Here is an 18,823-nt window from a genome sequence, read left to right on the forward strand (position 1 = left end):
TTCCTTCCTTCTTTCTTCCTTTCTTCTCTCTTTCTTTCTTTCTTTCTTTCTTTCTTTCTTTCTTTCTTTCTTTCTTTCTTTCTTCTTTTTCTTCAAGAAAGGGTCTTGCTCTAGCTAGGCTGACCTGGAATTCACTATGTAGTCTCAGGATGGCCTCTATCTAACTCACAATGGTCCTCCTGCCTCTGCCTCCTGGGTGAGTGCTGGGGTTAAAGGTGTGCACCACCAAGCCTGGCTCCCTGTCTTTCTTCCATTGTTGCCCACAGATGTCTTTGGAGAGGGAGTCTTACTGGGGAAGCACAGAGGATAGCATGATATTTACAGATGAGACATCAGTTGTTAATTTGCTATAGTTGCTTTGAAGTTGAGGACATAAAGAAACTATTGGCCTGGAAAGGAAGTGTTTCTGTTTCCACTAAGGGAAGGCTGGTGCTTTAAAAAGTGAAGGGATTTATTTAGCTCACAGTTTGAAGGCTGGAAATTCCGATAGCATGGTTCCAGATCTAAGGAGGACCTCATGGGGACATGTGCTGGAGGAGAGACCCCATGGTGAGACACGAAGTTAGAAAGTGAGTGGGGTCGATGGGTAGTCTTTTTGTTTTTTATTGGAGGTAGGGTCTCACTCAAGCTCAGGCTGACCTGGAATTTGCAATGTAGTCTCAGGGTGGCTTCATTCTCAGGGTGATCCTCCTACCTCAGCCTCCGGAGTGCTGGGATTAAAGGTGTGCGCCACCACACCCCATCCCTCCGTCTTTTTAATAACAATTTTTTTTTTTTTTTTTTGTGGGAACTGAGGTCTTTTGTAAACTACTTGAATCCCTTTTGAGGAGAGGGCCTGTGGTGACCTCATCTTCTTTCAGGTAACCTGAGCTCTTAAAGGTTCCACCAGCTCCCACATCACCATGCCAAAGATCTAGTTTCTGCCACACGAACCCCTGAGGGACAAACCACATCCACCCAAGTGTGAAACAAGTCACAAACTGAGATCCTTGCTCCCTGAATTTTTCCTCAGTGTAGATGGAGTCCTGGATCAAATCACCAAGCACAATGGAGAGCAAGACTTCTTGTTAGGTAGATGAGGAAAACCCTGTAGCATGTGTCTAGTGAGGGTTTCAGCTCTTTGAAGCACATGGTGAGGCTGGGGGCCCACAAGCTCACCACCTTTTTCATTTATAAACCAGGGCATACGATTTGTGCACCTGAGGTGAAACACCATATCCTGGTGGCCCTCACTGCTGGGAGCTCCCTGGTGGGCATGCCACACTGCTGCTGGGGACTGTGAGCCTGAGAGCTCTCTTTCTAATGTGTACTGGGCTGTGCTCAGGAGCTCTTGGATAACCAGAGATCATATGTGCTTTGTTCTTTCTTTGTTATTTGGTGAACTAACGAGTTTATTGGGCTGACCCACAGGACAGCTCAAAGATAGTTGTATCGCAGAAAAGCCCACCCCCGGCTGTTCACAGCAGTGGCATTTCTGGAGCTCCCCACAGGATTTGCAGGCAGTTATGTTGGTCACACGTGTGCTTTTGCCCAGAGCAGAGATCCAAGTCCAGACTGGGAGACAACAGCTGAGAAGGAGGCTGTGTGAAGTAGTTCTTCATCTGTGTGACAAATACCTGAGGAAACCAACTTAAAGGGGGGCGGGGGAAAGATTTGTTTTGACTCATGGTTTCTGAGGTTTCAGACTGTGGTCAGTTAAGTCTGTTGCTTGAACATGTGCTGGAACTATGTGAGAGGAGTCGATGCACCTTGTGGTGACTGAGGGGAGAGAGAGATACCCAGACCAGCACCCCGATATTCCCTTCAACTGCACACCCACAGGAACCACATGTTTTGCTCTAGGCTCTAATTTAAAGGTTTCACCATCCCCCCTATTTGAACGCATGGCCTCTTGGGGACCTGGAGGATCCAGGCCCCCATCACGCTCTGATGCTCTTCCTACTTTGTACTCGGCATGAAGGTTGGGGCGCTGTGGCCTTACCCACGAGTGCTGTTTCGACATCTCTGCCGTCCTGAGCAGTAACCAGAAGCTGGTGGAGCTGGATCTGAGCGACAACGCCCTGGGAGACTTCGGAGTCAGACTTCTGTGCATGGGCTTGAAGCACCTGGTCTGCACCGTGCGGAAGCTCTGGTGAGTCCCACGCACCTCTCCTAGGAAGCTCTGCCAATGAGACGTGTTTTGAGAGGCTAAAGGAGCTCACGTCTGACTGGGAGAACGTGCTCATTGGGTTTCCCGTGGTCCCCTCTACTTGTTTACCCGTCATTCGGTCAGATAGTTTTAGCTCTGAGGAAAGTGCGAAAGTTCTAGAGGTAAGGGGTATAAACAACCCAATAGATGATGCCCACCTTTAAGGTACCTGCTACCTAACTGAGACAACAAAACCACTGTCATGTATCACTGTGGTCATGTTCTGAAACTTGGTGCTCAGCCCTTCACCACACTAGAGAAAGTGGCACTTTTGTTATCTGTATGTAGCCCTTCACCCAGGCTTCTGGGTGACTTGAATTTTTTTTTTTTTTTTTTTTTTTTTCCGAGGTACGGTCTCACTCTAGCCCAGGATGACCTGGAATTCACTATGGAGTCTCAGGGTGGCCTCAAACTCTTGGCAATCCTCCTATCTTTGCCTCCCGAGTGCTGGGATTAAAGGCATGTGCTGCCATGCCTGGAAAATGACACACTTTTAAAAAAAATTATATATATTTGCAAGCAGAGGAGAGAGAGAGAGAGAGAGAGAGAGAGAGAGAGAGAGAGAGAGGGAGAGAAAGAGAGACAGAGAATGGGCGCACCAGGACCTCCAGCCCCACAAATGAATTCCAGATGCATGTGCCACTTTGTGGCTTAACGTGAGCACTGGGGAATTGATCCTGGGTTACTAGGCTTTGCAGGCAAGCACTTTTCCTGCTGAGTCATCTCTCCAACCCCTTAACACATCTTATCATACATGTATTAAAATTTTTTTTCCCATTTTTATTTATTTATTTGAGAGTAACAGAGAGAGAAAGAGGGAGAGAGAGAGAGAGGGAGAGAGAGAGAGAGAGAGAGAATGGGCGCGCCAGGGCCTCCAGCCACTGCAAACGAACTCCAGACGCGTGCGCCCCCTTGTGCACCTAGCGCTTAACTGCTAAGCCATCTCTCCAGCCCTCATACATGTATTTTGCCACAATAAATTGAATGAAGTAGGAAAAGATGTTTGAGTGGAGGGTGTTTTACATGAGACAGAGGGGTGGAGAGGTCACTGGAGGTCGGTGCAGGTGTGGGCTGAGAAGAGCAGTTTCCTGGCATGTGGGGCATGAAGATGAGACCCTAACCTTGTCCTGTCTGCATTGAAGGCTGGTCAGCTGCTGCCTCACATCAGCTTGTTGTCAGGATCTTGCATCTGTCCTGAGCACCAACTGCTTCCTGACCAGGCTCTACATTGGGGAAAATGCCTTGGGAGACTCAGGAGTTGGAGTTTTATGTGAAAAAGCCAAGCACCCCCAATGTCAGCTGCAGAAACTGGGGTGAGTCTTCCTGTCTCAGCAGAAAATCAGATTCTCTTCAAAGACAGTTTATTTGGAAATCGTGGATGGGGTTACCACAGAAAAGGTTGATTGACCAGAGTCAAGGGTAGGAACAGCAGTCGCGGTATCAGAAGTGGTTTGTAGAGCTAGAATCACACAAACCGCTCTTGGTAAGTAGCAGTAGATTTAACCAACTGAGGATGAAAAAAAAAACCAAAACCAGAAAACAATTATGTCTGTACTGAACCATGTGTAAAGCTTTCCCCTTGTCATGACTCCTTAAACTGTACAGTACAACTATTGATAATGTAACACCTCATGTAACTGCATTAGATGTGGTAAGTCATCTAGAGATAATTTAAAGGACATGGGAGGAGGCGTGGAGTTGATATGCAAAAACTATGCCTTTTACACAAGAGTTGAGCATCTACGGGGCGTCTTGGAGCCAGTTCCTGGAGGATGCTAGGGACAAGTCTACTACTGCTAATGAGGCGTGGGCTGCCGAGTCATGATGGTAAAAGTTGGCAGAAACCTTAGAGTTTGTGGAGCCCAAGTTCCTTGAATCGAGTGAAAAGCTTGCTTTTCATATGTTCATGTGAATAGTCACTCATGTCGCCTGTGAGTCCTGGTAAGGCTGCATGGTTTCCTTGCAAGCTGCCTCTGCACCAAGTTCTTGGCCGGCTGTCAGCTTCTCAGGGTCCTCGCCCTGTGCTCGTCCTTCGCTCTGGGGTTCTGGGAAGCAGCTCCACCCTCATTCCCCAGGGACAACAGCCGCGCTTCTGTGACACAGACCTCCAGCTCCTCAGCGATGGGGCTCAGCACTGACACCAGTCCCGCTTTCTCAGTGACCACCGGCTGGTGGACGCCTCTCTTCCCAGGGCGATGTGCAGGCCTGAAGGCAGGTGGCAGACTTTTCGCTTCCCGTGGCAGCACACTCTGCTTTCAGCCCGCGGTCCCTCACTGTCCGGCGGTCTCATCAGGCTCTTGATGCCGGCATTCCGCAGTACACAGAATGCAGACTACCGGCTAATGAGCGTGACGACCCGCGAGTCACCGCTTCTCTGTGCTGTTTGTACGAGTTAGCTCAGTGGCCTCAGAAAACTGGGGCAAGTAGTTATCAGCACCTGATTTGAAGAGGAGAAAACGAAGCTCAGGCAGATTAGACCTTTGCTGACAGGTACTGGGGAGGAAGGGGCTGAGTCCACAGCACGTACCTCTGTGTGATCCCCGAGCCTGGGCCTCACGTCTGGCAGCTTGGTGACAGGCTGCAGTTGCCCTCTCTGTGGGGCTTCGACATTCGTTCTGAACCTGCTTGGTCCTCTCCCTCATGCTGATAAATCAGATAAGCATTTTCTTTTTTTTTTCCTCAATTTTTATTAACATTTTCCATGATTATAAAAAATATCCCATGGTAATACCCTCCCTTCCCCCACTTTCCCCTTTGAAACTCCATTCTCCATCATATCCCCTCCTCTTGTCAATCAGTCTCTCTTTTATTTTGTGTTATGTGTTATAATGTATATATTTTTGCATCTTGGGTTAAGTTAATGCTTGGATTTTCTAGCTAGCTGGGTATTCTTAGCTGTATCAATTGATTTGATGTAATATATTTTCAGGGTAGGAGCTTAAGGTGTTAGGTGTGGCTCTTAAGACTCTCAGAGTATCTACAAAGATGTTCTTAGGGGTTGGGTTTCCCTGCTATGGGAGTATTCAAGCAGGCTGAGTGGAATAAAATACAGGTAGATTCTAAAATTTAACTAAACACTGTACACATTCAATCAAAAACAGCCCCGACTATGTATTGCAAGAGTAGTTATTATAACGACCAGATCCTCTATCAACAAAGAGGTTAAGATTTCTGGTCTGTTGAGGGATACAAGTCAGCTTGCGACCAAGTGAGACCCTTCCCTGGTATAATCCCAGTTACCTTGGATGATTTTGGTCTCAGTCAAGTTGCTGCCTGGGTTGTCGGGCTGCTGTTCTGATTTCTGGAGCTGGACACTGGCTTTTCCTGCAGGGCAAACCGAGCCTGGCAAGTGTGGCCTTGCAGATCAGCACCCCTGCTGCTGCTAAAGCTGCTGCTGCTGGGTCTGTAGCCGCTGCTGCTGAAGGTGCTGCTGCTGGACCCACCGCTGCTGCTGCCTGTGCTGCTACTGTAGCTGCCACTGCTGGAGCCACCACTGCTGCTGAAGCTGCTGCTGCTGTGTCCACTGCTGCTGCTCCCCCTGAAGCTGCTGCTGCCGAGTCTGCCGCTGCTGCCGCTGCTGGGTCTGCTGCTGCTGGGGCCGCTGTTACCAGTGCTGGAGCTGCTGATGTTGCTGCCGAACTCTGCTCCTGCTTGGGTCCCGCCATCAGCCCAAGTTGGCGAGGCTGGGTCCCGGACCGCTGCTCCGTTCGCTGGAGCTGGGTTCAGGCGTTGGGGGAGGGGAGGGAGCCGCGGCTGCTCTGGTTGTCTCGCTGCTCCACGTGTGCTTCTCCTCGCGGTCTTCTCCTCCGCTGCTCGCTGCTGCTCTCCCCTCACGTTTCCCGAGTTGCGGAGAGCGCGGTGTGAGGGGAAAATCCCGCACCTGGCTTTTCCTGCGGCTGGAGCCGAGCCTGGCGGCTTTCTGGTGCGCCGCGGCGGTTGGCCGAGCTGCTGGAGCCACTTTTGCCGGCCTGTGCAGGCTCTGGATGCTCTGGATCTCTCCTACTTCTCCGCTGCCACTTCAATTTCCTATACACCTCACTTTTTAGTAAAAGTGTGTATTTTGCTGAGTTGTTTTGGTCTTTTTCCCCCCTAGGCTACTTTGGCGTGGTACCTACGCCACCATCTGAACCGGAAGTCCTCTCTTTTATTTTGATGTCACGATCTTTTCCTCTTCTTATGATGGTCTTGTGTAGGTAGTGTCACGCACTATGAGGTCATGGATATCCAGGCCATTTTGTGTCTGGAGGGAGCACGTTGTAAGGAGCCCTACCCTTCCTTTGGCTCTTACATTCTTTCTGCCACCTCTTCCACATTAGACCCTGAGCCTTGGAAGGTGTGATCAAGATGTTACTCAGTACTCCAGTCACAGCAATCCTCCTACCTCTGCTGGGATTAAAAGCGTGCGCCACCATGTCCGGCTGGAGAAAGGATTTATATGGTCTTAGGGTTTGAGGGATACAGTCCGTCATGAGGTCATGGCAGCAAACAGCTCCGTGGTGGTGGAAGCTGGCTCTTACCTGGGCCGGTCAGGAAGCAGGGAGCTTATGCCAGAACCAGGAAGTTATAACTCATAAAGCCTGCAATTCCCCCAGACAGGCTCCACCTCTTAAATGTTTCACAACCTCCCCAGACCTCACTACTGGCTGGGGATAGACCAAGAGTTCAAACACATGAGCCTGTAAGGGATATTTCACACTTAAAATTTTTTTGTTTTTATTTTTATTTATTTATTTGAAAGTGACGGACAGTGAGAGAGAAAGAGGCAGATTGAGAGAGAAAATTGGCGTGCCAGGGCCTCTGGCCACTGCAAACGAACTCCAGAATCGTGCGCCCCCTTGTGCATCTGGCTAATGCCGGTCCTGGGGAATTGAGCCTCGAACTGGTGTCCTTAGGCTTCATAGGCAAGTGCTTAACCACTAGGCCATCTCTCCAGCCCAGTATTTCACATTTAAACCATAACATTGGTCTATAGAAAGTGCTAAACTTAATCCAAGCATAGTACATCAGAAACTTTTATTCGTGGGCCCAAAGAGATGGCTCAGGTACTTGGCACTTGAGCGTCACAATCTGAGTTGTATTCTCAGAGCCCGTGTACAATGCCAGTTGCACATCTATAGTTCCAGTGCTGAGGAAATGGCAACAAATCCTCTGGGACTCACTGAACTGTTCGTCTATCTGGATTAGTGAGCACTAGGTCCAGTGTGAAACACTGCCTCAAGGAATAATGTTTAGAATGACCGAGAAAGGCCCCCCGTCCATGCCAGCCTCTAGCCTCCACACACACGTCTCCATATCCACCCCCCCACGGACCCATACCACGGACATGGCACACACATGCAAGCATACATGTGCAAAAATAATTCTTACTCTGTGGTATCCATGCAAGCTAAGGGCTTTGTGTTCGAGAATCCCTTTGAATGGTAGAAGGAGAAGAGAGATGGATAGCAGATGCCACAGAAAAGACAAACGAAACACAAACAACACACACACACACACACACACACACACACACACACACACACACACACACAGAAGATGCCACAGAGAGATGTTGGAGAGGACTGTGAAGTTGCCGGACCTTTCACATGCTATCCCCGATCTTCCCTTTGTCCTGCCATAGCTTCTGTTGTATTCGGTACTACTGTGTCTGAGTGGTTGCTCTACCACTTGCCTTCTCTTTGAGAGAAACACACTACCTGGCACATGTCTGACTTTTAATCTGTGAAACGTGTAGGGTTTGTGGCTAAGTGCTACCTTGCTATGGTAATTGTGGTGGTTTGAATGTGAAGTGTCCCTGCAGCCTCAGGTGTTTTGGATACTTGGTCCCCAGCTAGTGGCGTTTTGGGAGGCAGAGCCTTTCCGGAGGCCGCATGTCATGAGGGGCAGACCTTGAGCTGTGTAAGTCTAGCACACCTTGTGACCCGAGCCAGCTTCCTGTTGCTGTCACCTGCCAGCTGAAATGACAGGCTGTGATGTTCAGTCTCTGCTCTGCCAAGCTTTCCCCACCACAGTGAAACATGCCCTCAAGACTGTAAGTCAAAATTAACCTTTTCTTTTCATAAACTGCACCTGGTTGTCCAAGGAACAAGAAGGTAACTACAGCAATGATAGTGGAATCAAAACAGGTCTCTTGCTGAACGTGGTGACACACGCCTTTGATCACACCACTCAGGAGGCTGAGGTAGGAGGATTGCTGTGAGTTTGAGGCCAACCTGAAACTACATAGTAAATTCCAGGTCAGTCTGGAGCAAGACCCTACCTTAAAAAAAAAAAAAATATATATATATATATATATATATATATATGTGTGTGTGTGTGTGTGTGTGTGTGTGTGTGTGTGTGGCTTAGTGGTTAAGGCACCTAGGCACTTGCCTGTAAAGCCAAAGGACCCAGGTTCAATTCCCTGTGGACCTACATAAGCCAGATTCACAAAGTGGTGCATGCATCTGGAGTTCGTTTGCAGCAGCTGAGGCCCTGACATGCCCATTCTCTCTCTCAAATAAATAACAAATTACATAATACATACATACAGACATACATACATATGGGACAGGTCTCTGCAGTGTTAGGCGCATTACTGTCAAAGTAACATGGGGCTGTTCTGGAAGAGGTGGTGGGGAGGCGCTAGAAGGAATCGGTGTCAGGAGGAGGTGGGGGAAGCGGAATGGCTTGTTTTTGCTCTTTGTATCGTCCCAGTCCTTACAGCACCTCTGCAGAAACCATTGTTGGTTTCTCCTGTGGGATTGAGAAACAGGGAGTTGTGCTCCCCTCAGATTGTATCCGAGATTCTGGCTTCTGAAACAGCTGCACGATGTCTTGGGGATCAGCGCTGAGGGCCCCTCTCTGCTCTTCCTGCAGGCTGGTGAACTGTGGCCTTACACTTCTGGGTTGTTCAGCTCTGGCCTCTGCTCTCAGAACCAACCAGAATCTCACACACCTTTATCTACGAGGCAATGCTCTTGGAGACCAGGGGCTCAAGCTCCTCTGTGAGGGACTCTTGCACCCCAGCTGCAAGCTTCAGATGTTGGAGTGAGTTCCTGGGCGGACTGTGGTGGTGGGCACGGTGGTGGTAAGGTGGGCCTTGGTGGGGAGCAACCGTGAGGGAGCCTGTGTTTGAGGAGTGAGGTGTCTTCATCAGTACAGAATTGTGAGACTGGGAAGGTATTTTTTTCTAGATGAAGTAAAGCTCCAAAGTTGAGTTTCTGAGGGCTGAGGAGATAGCTCAATGGCTAAAGGCATGTGCTTGCAGAGCCTGTTGTCTGGGTCAGTTCCCCAGCAACCTACATAAAGCTAGATGGTTGTCTGTTTGCAGAATTGAGATCCTGCCCCACAGTCCTATATCAGAAACAAGTGTGTGTGTGTGTGTGTATATATATGAGACTGCCTTTCATGAACTTGTTTTGGGGAGATAGCACTTGGCCAAACTCAATTCATAAACTTCTGTGACTAATTTGATTTTTACAATCCTGTGCAATTGGAAAAGACATTTCCCTCTAAAGAGGCAAGAAAAGCAACATTGTCATATAAAGTTTCATCTAGCCATTCAATTCTGTGTTTTTTTGTTCTTTTCTTTGTGCAGGTTAAGGTCATGGAGACCTGGAGGAATGAATGGTTAAGAAAACATTTTCTTTAAATCACTCCCCGCTTTCTTACAGGTTAGACAACTGCAGCCTCACAGCACACTGCTGCTGGGATCTCTCGACAATCTTGACCTCCAACCAGAGCCTGCGAAAGCTGAGCCTTGGTAACAATGACCTTGGTGATCTGGGTGTCATGATGCTCTGTGAAGTCCTGAAACAGCAGGGCTGTCTCCTGCAAAGCCTACAGTGAGTATGTTCTGCAGAAAGTCAAGTGCTACCAAGCAAGCCCTAAGACCTCTCCACACTCATTTATACCTAGGGTCAGGCTGGGCCTAGGCCAATTGTAGATTTTATTTATTTTTTTTTGAGGCAAGTCCAATACACTGTCCTTTTCTTTGTTTGTTTACTTGTTTGTTTTACGAGGTAGGGTTTCACTCTAGCCCAGGCTGACCTGGAATTCACTATGTAGTCTCAGGGTGGCCTCAAACTCACAGTGATCCTCTTACCTCTGCCTCCCAAGTGCTGGGATTAAAGGTGTGTGCCACCATGCACGGCTAGACTGGCCTTTTCTTTATGTGTGAGGGTGAGGGAGAGAATTTGTGCGCCAGGGCCTCTAGCTACTGCATTTGAACTCCAGACACGTATGTTCCCCTTGTGCACAGGTAAGACCTTGTGTGCTTGCATCCCTTTGTGTGACTGGCTTATATGGGACCTGGAGAGTCAAACATAAGTCCTTAAGTTTTGCAGGCAAGCATCTTAACTGCTAAGCCATCTCCTGGCTTCACCTACCATTTGTCATAGGCATGTTGGGATTACAGATGCAGGTGTCACTTTGCATCTGGCTTTACATGGGTTCTGGGAAAGATCAAACTGGTACCTGCAGTTTTCTTTTTTTTTTGGAGGTGGGGGTCTCACTGTAGCCCAGGCTAACCTGGAATTCACTATGTAGTCTCAGGGTGGCCTTGAGCTCATGGCGATCCTCCTACCTCTGCCTTCTGAGTGCTGGGATTAAAGGCGTGCACCACCACACCTGTTCTGCAGTTTTTTTTTTTATTAACAACTTCCATGATTATAAAAAATACCCCATGGTAATACCCTCCCTCCTCCCATTTACCCTTTGAAACTCCATTCTCCATCATACTTCCTCCCCATCACAATCAGTCTCTCTTTTACTCTTGATGTCATGATCTTTTCCTCCTCTTATAATGGTTTTATGCAGGTAGTGTCAGGCACTATGAGGCCGTGGATATCCAGGCCATTTTGTGTCTGGAGGGAGCATGTTGTATGGAGTCCTACCCTTCCTTTGGCTCTTACATTCTTTCCACCACCTCTTCCGTATTAGACCCTGATCCTTGGAAGGTGTGATAGAGATATTGCAGTAATGAGCACTGCCGTCATTTCTTTCCATTACTGTGATACCTTCTGAGTCGTCCCAAGGTCACTGCCATCTGAAAAGAGAAGATTCTCTACCCAAAGTGAGAGTAGCATTAATATAAGGGTGTGAACATTAACAGAAGTGCTTACTGGGCAGTTTGATAAGCATAGTATATACATTTAGCCAGACAACAGCAGATGTTACATGCCTAGGGCTCATGACCACCCCTGTTTTAAGTTTTCAGTATCAGGGATGTATTCCCTCCCATGGAGTGGGCCTCCTGTCCAATTAGAGGGCAGTTGGTTTCTACCATAACAGACATGCCACTCTTGCACCTATTGGCTCATTTGGCCTGGCTGGCCAAATATAAGGCTTGTAGTGTCCACTGTTGAGTATCTTCACTGGTGATTTCTCTTTCTCCCATTGGACTGCATGCAGAATGGCTTCTTCCTGCTTTCTGTCAGCTTCTGCAGGTTTATTTTTTAACAAAGACCTTTAACAGTATAACCAACCTAGTGTGTGTGTGTGTGTGTGTGTGTGTGTGTGTGTGTAGGTATATATGCATTACATATATATATATAAAGTTAGGGTCTCATTAAGTTGTCCTGGGCTTTCTTGAGCTTGTGGCTATGTTCTTAACTCAGCCTTGCAAGTGCTGGAGTTATGTACCTCCATAATTACACCCAGTGAACTGAGATTTTCAACTCAACACTGAGTTTTCTGAAAAGTACAACACACAACCTTCTTTTTGCTTTTACAGATTGTGTGAAATGTATTTCAATTACGAGACAAAACGTGCCTTAGAAGCACTTCAGGAAGAAAAGCCCGAGTTGACCATCATCTTTGAGCCAGCTTGGTAGGCACAAATACAAGACTGCCAGTTGCCAAAGGTCCTGGCTCCCAGCACTCCAGTACACGCCAGTGGAGCAAGCCCTGCGACATCAAGATCACAGCTGCAAGTCTTCTGGTCCAGGGTCCAGAGCAAAGGCTTGTGTGAGGAGCCCACGCAATCTCTTCCCTGGTGAAGACATTGGGGATGCAAAACCATCCAAATTACATGATGCTCATCACAGACTAGCATGTGTGTATGTGTGTGTGTGTGTGTGTGTGTGTGTGTGTGTGTGTGTGTGTGTGTAGGGTTTCTTCCTGGGGTGACCCCAAGAAACTAACTTCTTCAAGGAAGCACCTCCTCTACTCTTTTCTCATCTTACTCTAACTCTTCTTATCTTCTGTCGTCTGTTCTGTTTACTTTTGCCTACATCATCAGCCCTGCTGTCTGTCCTTCTATTAATTGTCCATAAAATAGAGCTAGTTGACCGTATGTTATGTGGAACGTTTGGGGCAGCTACTTATTTATTTTTAATTTTTGTAACAGTTGTATTTTTTTGTATGCTCATATGTGGTGTGTGTGGCGTATTCATGTGTATGTGCAGATACACACGTGTGTGTGTGTGCATGTGGAAGCCAGAGGAAAGCACAGGATGTCTTTCGCTCATTCATGTATTCCTTGAGATGAAGTCTCTCACCCCAGGGTTGCAGTTTTCATGGGCCCAGTAATTCTCTGTCTTCTGTTCCCCATGGGAGGGGCTTCAGGCACGGGTAGTGTCCTCCCCAGCTCTCTCAATCTCTCTCTCTCTCTCTCTCTCTCTCTTTTAACTACTAAGCTCTTTCCCTAGCCCTAAGAGTTGAACTTTTTAATAAGATAATTTATGCTTATTATAGCTATCTGGAAATTCAGAGATGTATGAGAACTCTTATGTATTTATTGAGTTAAATTGCCTCCTTAGTTTAAAAAAATGTACATAGAAATTTCTAAATTTATTTATCTAAATTACTAAAATAAATTAATTCACCTTAGATATTTAAAATATCTCTTTGCAAAACGGTTCCAGTGTGGTTAGTGGGAGGCTAGGGGAGGCGGGAATCACATTATCCAAATTCTGGAGGGATTCTGGGCCGGTTTTAGCCCTCACAGCACAGAGATTTAATGTACGCAGGGGAAGGTGGGATTGTAAGTGTGGGCTACCATATCATGCTCACTTAATTTCTTCAGTCACTTTTTTTATTTTTTGCCTTTCCAAGGTAGGATTTCACTGTAGCTCAGGCTGACCTGGAATACACAATGTTCTCTTAGGGTGGCCTTGAACTCATGGTGATCCTCCTACCTCTGCCTCCCAAGTGCTGGGATTAAAGGCATGTGCCACCATGCCCAGCTTCCATCACAAATTTTACCTTGTTCAGAGTACAAGATTTTCACATGCTTATTAATTTTTGAGTAATGTGTCATTTGGATGCTATTGTAAGGGGGACTATTCCTTTAATTTTCTTTTCCTATAGGTTATTGCTCATGTCCAGAAATGTAACCAAGTTCTGTGTATTGATTCCATATCTTGTAATTTTTCCGAATTCATTTGTTAGTTGTAACAGTTTGTGTGTATGGGCATGTAATCCTTAGAGTGTTTTTGTATGCACAAGTTTTTGTTTTATATTTCTTTTTTTAATGTATAATTTTTTATTGGCAGCTTCTATACTTATAGACAATAGACCATGATAATTCCCTCCTCCTCCACACTGTCCCTTTCACAACTCTGCTCTCTATCATATCCCCTCCTTCTCTCTGTTGGTCTATTTTATTTATTTTTATTAGTTATGTACATAGTGTGTATACAGCCAGGATGGTACCATCTTTAGCTTTCTCCATGTCGTCCCCCCATGGGTATTGTTGGCCTTGCATGGTGGGGGTGGCCTTCAGTTATGGGGGAGAGGCAATGTCTCTGTGCATAATGACCCAACTTATGGCTCTAACATCTTTCCGCCCCCTCTTCCGCAAATTTCCCTGAGTCGTGTTGGGTTCATCTTAGGTCTACTTCAGTGATGAGGTCTTGGGAGTCTCTGTGTCTCTGGATATCTGATTTGGTAGGAGTTGAGTGTTCTCTGTGTCCATCTCCTTCACCCTGTGCTGGTATCAGGTTCACCAAGAAAGCATCTCTTGCTCATTACCCCAATTACTCTATGGCTTCAGCTGGTGCCCTGTTGGGGTGTGATGGGATGATTCTCTCCTTAGGTTTTGTGTCCATCTGAAAAAGAGAAGCAAATTCTCCAACAGAGAGTTGTCACGTAAAGAAGGGGGAGCGATAAAAGTGATCATGCCATGAGGTTCAGAACTTAACAGATTGGTGCACACACACGTAGTGTATTTGCCGTTTACACGTGTTGGCCTTGGCCATCTCCTTTTATGTTTCCTGTGTGTGGTTCTGGGGACTGAAGCCAGGGCCAGGTTAGGTAAGTATCCTCCACTATGTCTTCAGCCCTTGAACTTTTCATTGTCCTTAACATTGATTATACTGACAATTTGTTTTCTCAATGAGAATATTTCCTTCCATGAGGTAAGAGATCATCTTGGTTTTCACCCTTGCATCCTAACAGAATCGTCCACCCCATGGTAGGCAGGCTCGCTATAGTTTCCAAAATCAGAAATGGGAAAACTTGCTACAGGAAGGGAAAATGAGCTTTCATGGGAGAATAGGATCGCCTGTGACCACGGAAGACAGGAGCTCACTTCATTTGTGTGATGTTAGAAAAAGTGATAGGAAACTCATGAAAATTAAATTTATGGAAAATATGTTTATCATAAATGAGATAAGACTGTTAACAGGTACATTTAAAAATATTTCACTTACATATTTATTTGATAGAGAAAGAGGGAGAGAGAGAGAGATTGAGAATCGGCATGCTGGGGCCTCCAGCCACTGCAAACCAACTCCAGATGCGTGCAATCTGGCTAATGTGGGTCCTGGGAAATCAAACCTGGGTCCTTTGGCTTTGCAGGCAAATGCCTCAACCGCTAAGCCATCCCTCCAGCCCAATAGGTACATTTTAGAACTTTTCTTTAGTGTGTATGTGTAGATGTGTGCATCCTGTGCAACCAAGGAGGGGGAGTCCTCTATTCATGTTTAGCCTCATTTCCCTGAGATAGAATCTCTCAGTGGACTCCGCACTTGCTGTTTATTTATTTATTTATTTTTGGTTAGACTGGCTGAGCAAAAAGCTGGTATGATCCTTCTGTCTCTGCCCTCCTTGGTGCTGATGTGTCGGGCTTGTATGGCTGTGTCCAGCCCTTTTGGCGTGGGTGCTGGGGTTCTGATTCTGGGGTTCATTTTTGTACAACAAGCACACTTACCAACTGAGCCATCTCCTCAGGTGCTGGATTCCTACTAGACACAGTTGGGAGAAATTTCAAAAGAAGAAAGTTTAAGCGAAGAGCAATAATAGAAAATAGAAGAAACAGGAAGAAATAAATGGCAAAGAGCCAGGATGCTAGAAATGGAATACCTCACAAACACTTATGAACACTGAGTCACTTAAGCAGTTCTTGAAAACATATGGCCTCTTAGAATCATGCTTTTATTTATTTATTTTGCTTCTTTTGGTGGGGGGTTGGTTTCGAGGTGGGGTCTCACTCTAGCTCAGGCTGACCTGGAATTTCCTATGTAGTCTCAGGGTGGCCTCAAACTCACGATGATCCTCCTACCTCTGCTTCCTGAGTGCTGGGATTAAAGGTGTGTGCCACCACGCCTGGCTTAGAATTATGCTTTTAAAAATTGACTTAGGATAGGGAATTTCTGAGGCTTTTCAAATCTCTTAAGGAGCCTATTGTATGATTATTAATTCATAAGGCAACAGATTCTCTGAGTATGTTTTTTTAGTTCTGGGAATTGACTCAGGACTGTGCTCATGTAAGGAAAGCACACTACTTCTAGGCCACATCCCTAAGCCAGCACACAGTGTACTGTGGTAAAAACGCGTGGTGAGCGCCTCAGCTCAGCTCTTCACCTTCCACAGAGCCTACCGAGCCTTCCCAGGAGTCTTCTGAGAGCCCCCTTCACATCCTTATTCCTCAGGGTGTAGATGAAGGGGTTGAGGGTGGGGGTGATGATGGAGTAGAAGAGGGAGATGAACTTGCCCTGCTCTTGGGAGTAGCTCGATGGAGGCTGCAGGTACATGTAGATGGCAGGGAGGTAGAAGAGGGAGACCACGAGCAGGTGGGAAGAGCAAGTCCCGAAGGCCTTGTGCCGTCCCCCGGAGGACTGGATCCTGAGCACAGCCCGAGCAATGAGGCCGTAGGAGAGGAGGATGAGAGCCAAGGGGACCAGCACGAAGAAGGCCACGAGCCCGGCCAGCGTGGCGTCGTTCACTGAGGTGTCGGCACACGACAGCTTGATCATGGCCGGCACCTCGCAGAAGAAGTTATCCAGCACCCGCCGCCCACAGAAAGGCAGCTGTACAGTCAGGATGACTTGGACGAGGGAGTTACCAAAGCCGCTGATCCAGGCCACCGCCACGAGCTGTTGGCAGAGCGGGCGGTGCATGATGATGGCATACCTGAGAGGCTCACAGATGGCCACGTAGCGGTCCAGGGCCATGGCAGCCAAGATGACGCATTCGGTGCAGCCCAGCCAGTGGAAGATGGCGTATTGCACTGTGCAGCCACCGTAGCTGATGGTTTTCTTGGCACTGCCCATGTTGACCAGCATCTGTGGGACAGTGGTGGTGGTGTAGCAGAGGTCCAAGAAGGACAGGTGGCTGAGGAAGATGTACATGGGGCTGTGCAGTTGGGGATCCAGCCGGGACACCAGGATGATGGAGATGTTTCCCAGCATGGCCAGAACATAAGAAACCAGGAGGACCACGAACAGAGGGAGCTCCAACCATGGCCTGTCGGAAATGCCCAGGAGGACGAAGTCCCCAGGGGGATCCCCCAAAGAGCTCTGGTTGTCAGTTCTCATGCTGAGGCATCATCAGGCAATTGTGATGAGTCAAAAGAGTTTGAATGAGGAGCTTGCAGTAAATGAATTGCTTCTCCTTCAGCCTACTCTTTCTTAGGCTCCATCTTGTCTGACCTTCTTTGTGCTGCAGAGACATCTCAGTGAGGGGTCATTGGAGCAGCAGCGTGTACGTCCTCACACTCTCTCACTTACCCTTAAGTCATTCCGTCTTCCTAAGCTTCACCTCCTGCATCTGTTAAAAATGCAGAGAAAATAGTTGAGGGTTGTGAAGACTTAATGTGAAAGCATACCACACAATGAGAATTTCAGTGTTACTGGAATCTGGTCATGCCCACCGCAGCTCTCTACTGGTGTGTTTCATTTTTGTCTAGGGACACATCAGTGGGAGTTGTCTGTGCTCTCTCATTTTGCCTAATAGGGGTAGTGGTGGGAGGGATGAGGGAGGTGTCATAAAACAAGAGGAAGAGCCGGGTATGGTGGCACACGCTTTTAATCCCCTTTAATTGGGAGGCACAGGTAGAAGGATCGTCATGAGTTCAAGGCTGTCCTGAGACTACAGAATGACTTCCAGGTCAGCCTGAGTTAGAGTGAGACTAACCTCAAAAAAACAAAACAAAACAAAACCCAAAAAACCCAAAACAAAAAACAAAACAAAAAACAAGAGGAAGGCTTTTGTAAGCAGTGAGGTGGTCTCTTTATATGACCACAGCCAACTCACATCCGATGGCTGACACCTTGGTCTGTCACTGAGGTGGTGCTCATGGCTCTCTGGATATAGTAAGCTCTCTCCTTATGTCCCACGATCACTGACTTTCGCAGTAAAAATAGCAGAATTCCAGATTCTGTCAGTACAAGGAGTAGCCAAGAAGCATGTTACTTCAACTCCTGACTCTTGCCCCCAGAGCATTTCGCTCTGAGCATAGTCATAGGCTTTTGGTTAGAGTAAAAGGCAGCCCTTAGTGTTGCTTCATGAAAGTTCAGGTGGCCCTACAGACTACTCAAGTGCTAATGTGTGTGTGTGTATAAGTTTTTGTTTATTTTTATTTATTTATTTGAGAGAGACAGACAGAGAAAAAAGGGGAGAGAGAGAAAAAATGAGAGAGAGAGAGAGAGAGAGAAGACATAATGGGCACACCAGAGCCTCCAGTCAATGCAAACGAACTCCAGATGCACATGCCACCTTGTGCATCTGGCTTTTGTGGGTACTGGGGAATCTAGCCTTGAACCGAGGTCCTTAGGCTTCATAGGTAAGCACTTAACTGCTAAGCCATCTCTCCAATCCAAGTGTTAATATATTTTTTAAACTTAGAATGACATTTGAACTCTAGACACAACTTCTTTTTCAAGCAGCTGTCATCCCTACAAGGTGGAAAATACAGCCAGCTTGATTTCTGGATGCCATTCCTAGCAAGAAAGAAGTGGGATCTGTTCCTGCCTGGTGATGAGCTTTTGCTGCAGAGCACTGACCTTTTTAGTTCTCCCAAGCATACTCACCTTTAAGTTTATGAAGGGGCTATGCCTCAGGGTAAACCTGAAAATAACTTTTATCTGTACATAATTTTGGGGGACTCATTTTAATTCTTAAAAAAATTACTTATTCATTTATTTATTTATTTGAGAGAGAGAGAGAGAGAGAGAGAGAGAGAGAGAGAGAGAGAGAGAGAGAGAGAAAATGGGCGCACCAGAGCCACCAGCCACTGAAAATGAACTCCAGGTGCATATGCTACCTTGTGCATCTGGCTTACATGGGTCCTGGGGAATCAAGCCTCGAACCAGGATCCTTAAGTTTCACAGGCAAGCGCTTAACTGCTAAGCCATCTCTCCAGGCCCTCATTTTAATTCTTTAAACATTTTTTCTTTTTCTTTATTTGAGAAAGAGGAAGAGAGATAGTGA

At 47.0% G+C, this 18,823-nt stretch overlaps 2 protein-coding genes across 2 annotated transcripts in view; one reads left to right on the forward strand and one right to left on the reverse strand.

The window, feature by feature from the left end:
* Nlrp3 (NLR family pyrin domain containing 3) overlaps positions 1–12,478 on the forward strand; it is a 31,318-nt gene extending 18,840 nt beyond the window's left edge. The window contains exons 8-12 of the mRNA XM_004657452.2: positions 1,961–2,131; positions 3,331–3,501; positions 9,047–9,217; positions 9,844–10,014; positions 11,904–12,478. Coding sequence (XP_004657509.2) covers positions 1,961–2,131; positions 3,331–3,501; positions 9,047–9,217; positions 9,844–10,014; positions 11,904–12,003 — 784 coding nt within the window. The 3' untranslated portion in view covers positions 12,004–12,478. The remainder of the gene's footprint in view (positions 1–1,960; positions 2,132–3,330; positions 3,502–9,046; positions 9,218–9,843; positions 10,015–11,903) is intronic.
* A 3,494-nt stretch (positions 12,479–15,972) lies between these two features.
* On the reverse strand, positions 15,973–16,929 carry LOC123461649 (olfactory receptor 2B11). The gene has a single exon (XM_045153180.1). It carries the CDS (start codon positions 16,927–16,929, stop codon positions 15,973–15,975), a length of 957 nt encoding a protein of 318 aa, XP_045009115.1.
* Between the last annotated feature and the right edge of the window lie 1,894 nt (positions 16,930–18,823).

This window comes from Jaculus jaculus, chromosome 6, assembly GCF_020740685.1.
Source record: "Jaculus jaculus isolate mJacJac1 chromosome 6, mJacJac1.mat.Y.cur, whole genome shotgun sequence".
In the NCBI taxonomy this organism is placed as follows: Eukaryota; Metazoa; Chordata; class Mammalia; order Rodentia; family Dipodidae; genus Jaculus; species Jaculus jaculus.

What these genes read in the sequence shown, in the direction of transcription:
- LOC123461649 (XM_045153180.1), bottom strand. Translation starts at nt 16,929, where the DNA reads ATGAGAACTGACAACCAGAGCTCTTTGGGGGATCCCCCTGGGGACTTC.